This window comes from Rhinolophus sinicus, linkage group LG11 (genome assembly GCF_036562045.2).
Source record: "Rhinolophus sinicus isolate RSC01 linkage group LG11, ASM3656204v1, whole genome shotgun sequence".
NCBI classification, from domain to species: Eukaryota; Metazoa; Chordata; class Mammalia; order Chiroptera; family Rhinolophidae; genus Rhinolophus; species Rhinolophus sinicus.
This window is the reverse complement of record NC_133760.1, coordinates 26,198,631-26,211,366: the sequence shown is the minus strand read 5'-3', so window position 1 is coordinate 26,211,366 and position 12,736 is coordinate 26,198,631. Positions and strand designations below refer to the sequence as shown.

The window sequence follows — 12,736 nt, the reverse complement described above, 5'->3', positions numbered from 1 at the left end:
GATTGTAAAATGTTGTGATGTATGAAAACCAGATCCATGAAATATGCTGCAAAAATGAAAAGCAGTATAATGAATTTTAACAATTCTATCCAAGACATGGGCTACGGTTGAAGTAGAGGAGGGTGGTTTTAACAATCTGGTATAAATTGTAAATGTATCACAAACTTCCCTACAATTATACATCGTTACTGGGTCTGATTAGAGTAGTAAGTCCCAACTGGGAATGACTTTGCCCCCTATAGGACATTTGGCAACGTCTGGAGACATTTTTGGTAATCAGGACTTGGAGGCTTGGGGCCGTGGGGCAGTCATCCTACTCGCATCTAGTGAGTAGAGATGAGAGATGCTGCTAAACATCTGCCACGTTCAGGACCCAGCCCCACACCAAAACTCCTTTCCAGCTCAAAATACCAATAGTGCCAATCTTGAGAAATCCTACATTATTAACCTGAGATATCCCAAAGAGCGCCTAAGAAACCATGGTTAACGTATCGCTCAACCTTTCCTTATATTTTGGAACAAACTGGCCTTTTGATCCAGCTCAGCCTGCTCATTCACATAAAATACGATTTCTCTCTAAAAATTTCCTTGGGCTCTCGTTTCATTATTTAGTTTAGTTCTCAATCTACCAAACATCCATGCAATGTTTCCAACGTGCCAGGCACCCAAGAAAAGCACTTCACATGCATTAACTCAGTTGACGACGGTCCTATCCTTATGCCCTTTCACGAATGAGAAAGCCTAGAGCTGGGACAGTAAGTTGTCTGTGACCGCAGCTAGGAAGTGGCGGGCTAGGAGGCCATCCCAGGTTATCAGAATTACGTCTGCATTCTTAGCCTCCACGCTAACTCACCACTCAAGTCATGGGGTAAAATCAAATCCACTATTCTCCACCACCCCATCACATCCTCCTCACTCCACAGCGTTCTCCAAAGTCCAGCTTCATTATTAGGTTCTCTTCCCACTGGTTCTGAGGGCTGGCTCTCTGTTACCCTGTGCTCCTGGTGCGTTTAAGATGAAATGATGAAAACCACATGGACCTCAGAACCTTTTGTTGAATGCCCACTGGATACTCCCTCAGTGTCAGACGTTCTACAGATGCAATTTGTAATCCGCCCCAGACCTTCAGAGATGGGTATTATCATCTCCGTTCTGGACATAAACCCAAGCTCAAAGTTCACGTGGCCTCCCCAAAGCCACACAGTTACTAAGTGGCAGACCCAAGAGTGGGAGTCATGTCCTTCTGTCTCCGAAACCTGGGCTCTTGCTACATAACCATGCCAATCAGGAAATACACATGTGTTTCACGTAGGAATTAGAGCTGATAAAAGTAACACCAAGCCACGTTCTGTTGCATGGAGCACAGAGGGAAGTTCAGAATCCTGGTGCGAGACCAGAGGGTGCCCACAGGTGATCGCGGGCCAATCGCAATCCATACATGTTTGGATGAGTCCTCACCGTGATTTTTTTTTTTTTTTTTTTAAGAAAATGGAATTTGTCATCAATATTTCAGAAATTGGGAAATTTCACACACAATCTTTTTTTAGATGTATGGTTTCCCTTGAAAAGTCAGGGAGATCTGTCAACACGTGTTGATGTACATTCCTTCAAGGCAAAAAATCAGCATACTTTCTCTAGTTCATCAGTTTGAGAGAGACACAAACACACTCTCCACCCGCCAAGCTTCTCTGCGCCACAGGATCACAAGCATTGGATTGGGCATGTGTAGTCCTCATGGAGATTCAGAAAGTAGCTCAGACCATCCCTTGATCTTCACATTCACACACAGAATAACTCCTCTGCCGTTTTGTTTGGTTTTGTTTTATTTTTCCAGTTCTGTCCACTACACCCCCTGACCCCCTGCCACATGCATACACACTTGAATGCAAACAGTAAAACCCTAGCTGACGGCTACTGTGTTTCCCCGAAAATAAGACTTCACCGGAAAATAAGCCTGAGCATGATTTTTCAGGATGACATCCCCTGAACATAGCCCTGATGCGTCTTTTGGAACAAAAATTAATATAAGACCTAGTCTTATTTTCGGGGAAACACGGTAGGAATGGAGGGAAGACAAGTACCCTTGAAAACAATGTGTCAGCAACAGAAAACAGAGCCAGCCTGTGCCAGGCTGAAGGTTAGCGCCTTACAAATACTTTCTGCTGAAGCCTTACTTGGGGTTATTGCAATGTCTCTCTTGATACTTGACGCCTCCACCACACGTCCGGGAGCAGTCTGACCACTTCAGCCAGGCAGACCACTGGCCGTGGATGGGCCGGGGTCCGTGCTCCCCAAACTTCACGCACTGGCCTTGCCGACACCACTGTGAAAAGAACAGGTGACATGTTTCCTGTCAGAAACCACCTGGGAAAGGGCAAGGAGATACATACACCTGCATATTAACAGGAAAAACGAGTCTGTTGGCAAAATGGAGGATGCATGACACCTTGACAGAATTTCTTTGCTGGCCGCGCTTTATAAACACCTGCTTCATCTGCGTTTACTGCGTGCATTTGGGAAGGCTGACATTTAGAGAGAAGGGGCATCTGTCACCAGCAGGCTGAGTATTATATGCTTTCTGAGCTGCGGAGGGGAAATGTTCAGATGTGATTCCACCCAACAGCCAGGGGAGTCAGCGCAGACAAAATGTCAACAGAGCTCCCTGGACATTTAGGAACAATTGCGCTTAGAGAACAATTTGGATCACACATAGCTTGGCCAACCAGTTTTAAAGGTATTAACAGATAATTTATCTTTTTACATGACTATCTCATCAGAAAGACAGATACAATTGTGCATACATTTCTGTTTATCTCACACCATCCTATAGAGCATTAAAACACAATAGCTTTCAGTCTACACATACTGTGCTTTTAGATAACATGCTTTTTTGTCTGTACAAAAGGTCCCCAACAAGACCCTCGGGTGACTGAACTCGGAGTGTCTTTTATGAATTAGCTCTGGGTCTTTCATTTGCCAAACGATCTGCTCAAGCCAGGGTGAGAAGTGTTTTTTGCGCTGACCTTCCTGTTTTAGTTCTCCTTTGTGACACATTCCAGGCTTTGCTGGTCATCTCTGTCCTTGGGGGTTGCATTAGCCTCTGGTAGTGGTTTTGTTCCTGTGGTGCTTTTATTACGAGCAAGTTCTGCATGACTTAGCATAACTGCACACTTTCCTGAAAGCCTCTGCAATTAGATCCAAAGGGTTGGGGTTTGGACCATGCCAGATTCTGCTGAGGAGTGGGGGTTCAGTTACAGAACTATGGGGAAGTTGTTTGACTTTCCAATCTTCACTTTCCCCCCATGATACCCTTGGCCTCGCGGCTGTTGACGGTGTTGCTAGTGTACTTTGTCTACATCTAGAGATGGCTTCCTGTCCTCACATTCTTGCCGTGGACTGATTAATTCTGCTGCTTTTCATTTTTCTTTTCCTTGGATTCAGTGCCATTTCAGAGTTTGCACGAAATCATATAACATGTTGAGAACTTTGCCGGGGAAAGCAATCGGTTATTTGAGGACTTTTGTCTACCACAAGCACGACTCTGAATCTTCCCTCCTGGGAGTCCCTGGGACTCTCCTGGACAGAGTTCAGTGGCTGAGACAAAATAACAGCAACTACAGCCAACAGCCAATACTAACAACAGAAGCAGCTACAGTTAATCAAAGTTGCTTCTACGTGCCCAAAATTGTGCAGGCATGGGGAAGAGGGAGGACTTCACATGCAGTATCTAGTGTAATTCTCACAAAGTGCTTAGGACTTAATAACTATTCTCTGCATCAGAACTAACTAACTTGCCCAGAGTCACACAGCTACCCAAGTAGCTACACAACTGAGACTGGATTTAAACTGAGTAGCCCAAGCTCCTAAGGACAAAAGGCTTCTCACCTCAGAGGCAAATTGCTCACCAACGTATCTGACCTCTAACCTAATTCCTTTTGTAGAAATGTGGTTTTCAGGTCTGTTCCAACATTTTAATTATTTGACTTTTTTTTAATATCAGTATTTCATCCTCATGTTGGGTTAGGTTGCTGACAGTTTCCTCTGGGTTTTTCAATCAGTATAGGAATCAGGAATATACACACATATATAAATCCACAGGCATATATAAAATTCTACTTATAACGTGTAAATACAGAGGGTGCCAAAAACATTTTAAGAAGGGAAAAGACTGTATTAAAATTGTAATACTCAATATATACTGATAACAAAAGATGAATACAAGTCACGTGTACACATTTTTTTTGGCACCCTCAGTATAAAACATGTACACATATAACTTTATCCATACATATATATTTCTAGCACTGCTTCTAATTTCAAATTGAATGGCCACGACTTGGGCAAATAACTTTTATGATCGATAGCAAGCACAAACCTTTCTTTCTTTGTACACGTAACCTAGATAAAAAGAATGTGTTTTTCACATCCTCAAATGGTCACTGAATATTCATGGTGTAAATGTCACTGGAGGACTAGGGAGGGAACGGGGAAGGATGCAGAAGGATTCTGTGGGTTTCCAGTTATGGAAAAACAGCAAAACATGGAATAGCTGCTACTCCACAAGGCACTCGAGATAAAGGATGAGTAAGACATGACCCTGGCCTCGTGGAGTTTCCAGTCTAATAAATAGCCAATTATATCCCCTAGCGAAAGGAGATTCAGAGAACCATATGTATAAATGACGAATAATTATACTGGAGTGATAATGGATGAAACATATCAGAATGCTTTCAACTGAGGGTGGCCTTACAATTGAGGGCTTTTCCCCAGTATAACATATACAACATGTGATCACAAAGTACGGTGAATGCTTAAATTAAAAGAAAATTTGTTACAGTAAAAGACACATGGCTATTAATCCCCCTCAAAATACTCTCCCTTGCTTCGAACACACTTATCCCATCTTTCTTGCCACTTTCTGAAGCAGTTCTGGAAGTCCTCTTTCATGAGTGTCTTTGGTTGCACTGTCGTGGATGCCTTGATGTCCTGAATCATTTTGACTTTGGGGAAGAGCCAGAAGTTGCACGGTGCCAGATCTGGTGATTAACGTGGATGAGGACACACCATAATGTTTTTATTTGACAGAAATTGCCGTACCACCGTGTTTCCCCAAAAATAAGACCTAGCCGGACAATCAGCTCTAATGTGTCTTTTGGAGCAAAAATTAATATAAGACCCAGTCTTATACTATATTATGTTAGATAAGACCTGGTCTTATATTATAGTAAAATAAGACGCATTAGAGCTGATTGTCCGGCTAAGTCTTATTTTCGGGGAAACACGGCAGAAGGGATGTGTGACACAGAGCATTGTCATCATGGAGGATTAAGCAAAGACACTCACGAAAGAGGACTTCCAGAACTGCTTCAGAAAGTGGCAAGAACGATGGGATAAGTGTGTTCAAAGCAAGAGTATTTTGAGGAGGATTAATGGCAGTGTGTCTTTTACTATAATACATTTTCAAAAATTTAAACATTCACTGTATCTTTTTATCACACCTCGTATATCCATAGTCTGGTCTGTTAAAATAATGAGGTGGGGAAAGTTATATTAGGACATCATCTATTTTCTAACTCCTGGCTTGATTTGTCTCAGGTTATATTAACTGAAGTCTAATCCATGGGGATTTTCATCCCCATGGAACTAGATGCTGGGTGTATTTGTGTAATTAGCCTCAAACTTATGCAATTGAGCACTCATTTTCTTCATTTGTTATGTCAGTCTTTCCTTGTACATCCACCTTAAGTTTAATGCTATTGTTTTCTTAATGAAAAAATACCCATTAATCCTCAAGTTGCAAGTTCTAAATTTTGATGCTTTAAAAATAAAAATGACTTGAGCAGTATCTGTTTTTAATTATTCAATTAACTCATTGTTTTGTATCACAGCAAAAACACTCCTATGTCCATTTTTCAATGAGAATCCTTACTGGAATTGCCTAAGACAGGTGCATCGGATTAAAAATTGCACGTAATGCTGAAATTTTTATAAATGTTTATGTTCTTTAAGGCAAGAGCTAAAAATTGCAAATCTTTTAAGAGATGTTGAATCAACGACTTAACATATCAGAAAGCATTTTCTGACACTCATTTGCTTTCATGTCTGTATCATTGCCTTAATTGTTAGTCTGTCTCTGAAAGTCTCTCTCTCTATTCAACTAAGGAACTTCAATTCAAATGCCAACATTCATCTCGGTGCACACACGCATTGTAGTTTATTCTAAGTGCATGCCTAATCCTGAGCAAGATGCATTTCTCATTCATTTGGGCCTCGATAGCAACTGTGTGTTTAAAGAAGGTGTGTTTAAAGAGTGATTGGCGTCTGCACAGAGTTCCCCACTGGACTGTGGGTTCTTGAAGAGATAAAACTGAGTTTTATTCATCTCTGTATCCCCAGAGTTTCCTATGCTATCTAGTAGTCAGTAAATTATGGTGGAATTGAATTCACTTTCAATGGCCAGTTCTATGCAGGCTTGTGTTGCCTCGAGAGAGCCAAAAGCAGGGAACAAAAACACCTGTTAACATCGTATGCTCTTTCATCATTCACAGCTTGCCTGTCACTCTCTTTCAAAGCAATGCCCTAAATCTGGATCATTTACTGGTACTGCAAGTGTATCTTTCCATCCAGATTCTACCAGGAAAGGGGAAGAAAGCATAGAAACTAACATATGAGAGTTCTTCATTCAAAACACAAAAATCTCCCATAATCTTCCATAATGGAAATAGTTTTTAGGGTTGAAGATACTTATAAGCAAAAATACTTTCTGGTACAACCTAGATGGAGATGTGATTTACCCTTCAAAAGGATTGAGCACGTCAGAAGCTCCATGACAGGTACTGTGAGGTGAGAAACAGAGGCCTTGTACGGAGGGACAGTCCTTTCTTTGCTACTAAAAGGGAAATCTGCTCCCTGCAGCTTTTCTAAACTGAACCAAGTTTAAAAGGCAAATGGTATACAATGAAACATACCAGCTCATTGAAACAGAAATATTTTGACCCAAGCCTCCATCTAAAAATGGAAAACAAAAGCAAAAAGGAAAAAAAAAAAAAATCTTCTTAAACAATTGAACCAACTGGATTTATTAGCACTGAGTTTTATAATCGCTGCTAAATAAAGCTGGTTGATCTAAAGTGAAATTAGAAAATGTACACAGCCATGGCATTTCATTCCGAGGTCCCAATACAAGAGCTTGGGTTCTATGCTTCATCAAGTTTCTAGAACTAAAAACTAACAAGTATGCAGTTTACCATACTCAAGCCACAGAGGGTTCCTTCTGCCGCAGGCATAAACTTGGTCTCACACCTGTGGCCCACTCGGTGACACCAAAGTGATTTGCAAATGTCCTGAAAGGAAAGAAGGAGCTGGTAAAGGTGACAATACAGTAAAAATGGAAAATATCCAAAGCTTTTGGTATACAATATTTTGAGGTGGCCAAAATGAGACATTATACAGAAAGTAGAGGCAAGTAAGTTTGGTAGAGCAAAATAATATACTCTAGCCAATGTATAAGCAGGAAGTTTCTACCCCACCTGCATGTTAATGTATGTTTAGTAATGACTGGGAGGTAACAATAGTTGGTTTAGAGACCACTTGGCTTGAAACTAAGAGACCTGGCTTCTAATAATAACAACAACACAATAACAATAACCACCACCACCACCAGGGAAGCAGAATAGGCCATGACCGGCATAACACAAGCCTGATTCAATCCTTTCCTGGAATTCCTGGTTACAGGATGTACGGTCATGTTATAAAAACCTTTCAAGTGCAGTTTCTTCCCCTGTGGAGCAGTGATAACATTAGCACTTGCCCCTATAAGGTTTTTCTTAAGGATAAATGATGCAAATTATTGCTGTCATTACCTTTACCTTTATAGTGATTTTCAAGCATTTAGACAGTTGAATTCCCACACTCAATCTGTGAAATAATTGAACTCCCATGCTAGACTGTAGTAGGCAGAACAATGCCCGCGCCCCCCACCCCCACTCCAACGAGCACATCTCCCTCATCCCTGGAAACTGAATGTGTGAGGTTATACAGCAAAGGAGAATTAAAGTTGCTAACTGGTTGACCTTGAAATGGGAAGACTATCTTCAATTTTCCAGAAAGGCCCAAGGTAATCACAAAAGTCCTTAAGTGGAAAAGAGGAAGACAGAAGAGAACTGGGGAGATGACAGTGTGAGAAAGACTCGGGGATGTTGCTGGCTTTGAAGATGGAAGAAGGGACCCTGAGTCAAGAAATGCAGGAAGCTTCTAGAAGCTAGAGAAGGCAAGACAATGGCTGCTCCTCTAGAGCCTCCAGAAAAAAACAAACACAACCAACATCTGATTTTAGCCCAGGGGGACTCATTTCAAATGCCTACCTCCAGAACTGTACAAAAATAAATTTGTGTTGTTTTAAGTTATTAAGTTCGTGGAGATTTATTACAGCAGCCATAGGAAACTAATACTGTTACCAACACCTTTAGTGGTGGACACTAAACCAATTCCTCATACAAACTCATCTGGATGAGGAACCGGAGCCAGCTACTGACACTTTCAAAGCCATGAAGTCACACAGCTGGTAAGTGGCAGATGCAGGACTCGAAAAGGCCTGATTCCAGCGTCCAGGTCCTTCATCACTGCTCTGGACCTTGATTTGCCACTAATAGGTTTTAGGAAGCTCCCATCTACTCCAGGCCTCAGTTGCCTGTCTATAAAGTCAGGAGATTGAACCAGATTCTCTCCAGCTCACACAGCTGAAGTTGCTCTTCTGAGTTATGTCACCAATGGGATGTCAAAATCATGAAACATCAAAGTGATTCCATTTTGTTTTGCTACATGCTATTTACTAAGACAGAAGTGTGAATATATACACTTTGGGGGAAATATTAACAACAAGGGAGGAAACAAAATTATTTTTGTGGTCACTTGTAACCCTGAAAATTCAATTAACCAGGCACCCAACTCCCCACGCATTCCAGTTAATACAGATTTCATGGTTAGAAAATATGGCAAGAACCTTTTTAGAAATATTTCACAAAAAAGTTTTCTACAGGACTGAGAAAAGAAAACACGGGGAAACCAGAGACCATAAAATCCTCAGAAGAGAATGGAAGGGTAGTCAGGACACTGCTTGGAGACGCCACCATCACCACCAACAGCCCCAGACATGTGCCACACAAACCATTTCCAAATCTCCAAACAGTTTGTAAGACACAATAAGTAAATGTTTCCCATGGAAATGGACCTACCACTGACATCAACAAAGTAAATCAGGTTCCTCATGCCTGTGTGCTGCCATATTGTCACCCTGGATCTGAGGTGGACAAGTTAATGTGAAAAAAGAGCAGTCTACATCAGAATGGAGAAATAGGATGGAACCATTGAAACAATTAATGCCACAGTTAGAAAGGCTTTCAGGATTAAACTGTTTTCCTTTTACAGCCAGTGGAAAGCCATAACGCGCACCCATAGCCTATGTGGCAGCCACCAAAATGACCTGAGGGCAGACCAAAGCCAAGAGGCATGATTCCACAGCCAACGCCAAGCCACACGGCTAAGGAAAAGGGGGCAGCTGGAGAAGACCAGGAAAATCGAGCAAGACGCAAAAACACAGGGGTTTCAGGGTGAAATAAGACAGGCGGTACGAGCATGTTATTTCTTTTGTGGTGAAGTACAGAAGGCAAACGTAATTACAGCCAACTCCACGCTCTGACGACCATGAGAGCCTTCTGAGTAAGCTCCCTTTCTAAGTAAACAGAAATGAGAGTGGGCACTTTTTTTTTGCTTGTTCTTCTTTTTTTCCAGTGTATTCAACTAACTTTTCCTTATCTGTAATTCCTTAGACTTCAGTCATAATTTAAGGGGAAAAGAAATAACCACAGAGACTTCGAGGTCTCGTGTTACTTTACGGAAAGAGTCACAGTGCAGTACATTATTCTGTCCTGTGAGTCCGTGGTCATGCTCCCCTGTTGTATTCCAAAGGACAGATGCCCCTTCAAGGGAAACCCAACATGCTATAAATGTTCAGGGTCTTTACAAATCAAATGTTATAAAGCATCTCACACTTGACACATCTGAAACAAAATTCCCCATCTGTTCCACCAAATCTGTTGCATGTTCAGCCTTCCCCAGCTCACTGTATGACACCTGCAAATTCCTCGACCAAAAAATCCTGGACTCACGTTCGTCTCCTCCCTTTCTCCCAGATTGTCATTCCTGCTTCCTTGAGGAGTGATGAGAAGGTGTATGGAGCATATAAAATGTATTATATATGTTGGATTGAGGTTTGCAAAACAAGTTGTTTACTAGTAGGACAGGACTATGGCCGCACATGTGTGAGACTGACAAGAGTAAAGGGAAAGTGAACATGTTTATGTTTTTGAGTGAAACTGAGCATGACAAAATTGAGTGATAGACACGTTCACCAAAACAACTCCTGGCAAATAACTTATCACCTAAGAAGTAAACAAGTCCAAGGAAAAGAAGATAAAAGCAGAACTCCAGAGCAATGCCATGTGGTCCGACTGGACACCCGGCTAAGACCCTCTGTGAGGTGAAAGCTGCAATACTCCGTGACGCTCCAAAGTTCTTCCTTCCAAGACCAGCTCGCCTCAGACCCATCGTGGTCCTAGTCGCTTCTCCCGGACCAGAGGCCTTCATTACCTCAATTGACTCTGGGACTTGGTTCGTTATTAAATTCTTTTCTATTCTGTATAACCCTCTGTGCTTACCAGAGCATTGGCCTCTGGAGGGACATTGGTTCCCAAATAAAGCTGTGTTACTCTATCCAAACCTGTGTGCCAGGACTTTGTTCCCCACTCATGTCACGAGCACTACACAGGGACGTTGGGTCCTGCCAAGGGGTTAATGTCCCCTTCACTTTCAGGAATAGACTGAAATGTAGCGGAGTGGCTTTACAGGTGCTCGCGACAGAAGGGGACAGAGGCAAAATCCTCCACTTTATGGAAATGGGAGTGCTAAAAAATGTTTTCTTTGGTTATCATCAAAAATCCAATAAATAATTACTGAGTATCTGCTAATATATCAGATATTCGCTAAGTTTGCAGATACTCTCCATCTACTGGGGCAAGAGACATACATAGACAGTTATAATAGAGTATCACAAGTTTATGATGGTGACATATGGAGTGGAAATGGAGCTCAGAGAAAGGAATACTTAAATCTCCCTGGGGATAAAAAGAGGTTCATATTTGAGCTGAATCTTTAACAACAATAAAAAATGATCAGCTACTTGTCACATGGATGGACATGCAGTACTCTAAGATGGGCAGCATATACGCAAAGTCTTACAGATATGAGAGCAGGAAATGTTTGAAAAACATACTAGGACAGCAATATAATTGGAACATGAGGTGATGAGCCTACAGGTAGTCACTAGCATTCAAATACCTTCTCTGTAATTCCTATTCTGCCTCAAACCCTTCTAGTGTTTCTATACAAGAAAACTGACTGAGCTCCTGCTATGTGACAGCAACTGTGCTGGGGACAGTTACAGAGTACAGGCTGGTCATTTCTGACACAGGAAAACAGTCCGCATAGAAGCATTGGTCAGTCTCTTAGCGCGCTTGGAGCACTCTGGCAAAAAGCATCAACTCCCTCACTGAGTCAGCAAGCACTTAATAAGTACATAATAATCAAATGCTTTCAATAGTCAAATCTCCCCAGTTGCTATGGAGGTAACTCTCCTTTAGGTCTGTCCAAATAATGTGGAACCACTAGTCAAGTAACTCGTTTCCTTGAACATTTTGAAAGGGAACAGAGATCAAGCTTGACATGCTGAAGAAACAATAAATTTGAGGCTGGGAGAGGAGGAAAGACAGGACAAGTGATTAAAAAAAATAGCTAGCCCCAGGTCCTTTCACAAGGAAGGCACTTCCTGAGAGAACAGCCAGGCACGATATGACCTTGCTGTTGAAGATTTAAGGAGGAGAGCAAGAAGAAAACCTTTATTATTTATTAAGTGGTGATACTATGTGGAGGGGTCAGTCCTCACAACTACCAGGGAAGAAATGCTATTATCCTCACTGTACAGAGGTGGACATAAAAGCTGAGAGAAGTTAAGTCATTTGCCCAGGGTTGTAGGAAGTGGTGGAATAAGGTTTGAAACCCAGGTCAATCTAACTCCAAAAGCCAGAGGTAAGTGTGTAAGGGTGTAGGTGTAGGTAGGTAGGTGTGTGTGTGTGTGTGTGTGTGTGTGTGTGTGTGTGTGTTTAAATTTTAATATTGTCTAATTCAGTAGCTCTCAGCCTTGAGCATGTATCAGAATCAGCTAGAGCCCCTGTTCAAACACAGATTGCCGGGTCCTACCCCCAAAGGTTCTTATCCGTTAGGCCTGTTGTGAGACCTGAGCACTTGCATTGCTACCAAGTCCCGGGTGATGCTGATATACTCCATCTGCTGGTTTGAGAGGATACTTTGAAAATCATTTCCCCTTTTTCCTTCCTTTTTGTTTTTGTTTTTGTTGTAACCACCATGTAAAACTGCTTTTCTAAAAGGCATAGAGGGGAAAAAAAGGGGGCAGTAAGAAGAAAGGGTTACGAAGGGATTACAATGATAAGATAATGGAAACCGTGAAAACAGACTTCATCTTTTTTTTGATGTTGCTGGAGCTGGTCTGAAACCAGCAGGATGAAAAGCAGAGTTTGCCGATCTGGAAACCCCTCCTACTTAGGGCCTGGACGGGAACTGTTTATGATCCGCAGAAGTATAGACACGATTCACATTATAAGTC

General features: G+C 41.9%; 1 protein-coding gene across 2 annotated transcripts in view; it reads right to left on the bottom strand.

Annotated features, from left to right (window-relative positions):
- Window positions 1-12,736, bottom strand: part of ADAMTS18 (ADAM metallopeptidase with thrombospondin type 1 motif 18) — a 124,733-nt gene that overhangs the window by 36,356 nt on the left and 75,641 nt on the right. For both annotated transcript variants that reach the window (XM_074314547.1, XM_019710943.2), the window contains 2 exons: window positions 7,248-7,343; window positions 2,175-2,323 (listed from right to left, as the gene is read on the bottom strand). In XM_074314547.1, the coding sequence (XP_074170648.1) occupies window positions 2,175-2,323; window positions 7,248-7,343 (245 nt within the window). The remainder of the gene's footprint in view (window positions 1-2,174; window positions 2,324-7,247; window positions 7,344-12,736) is intronic.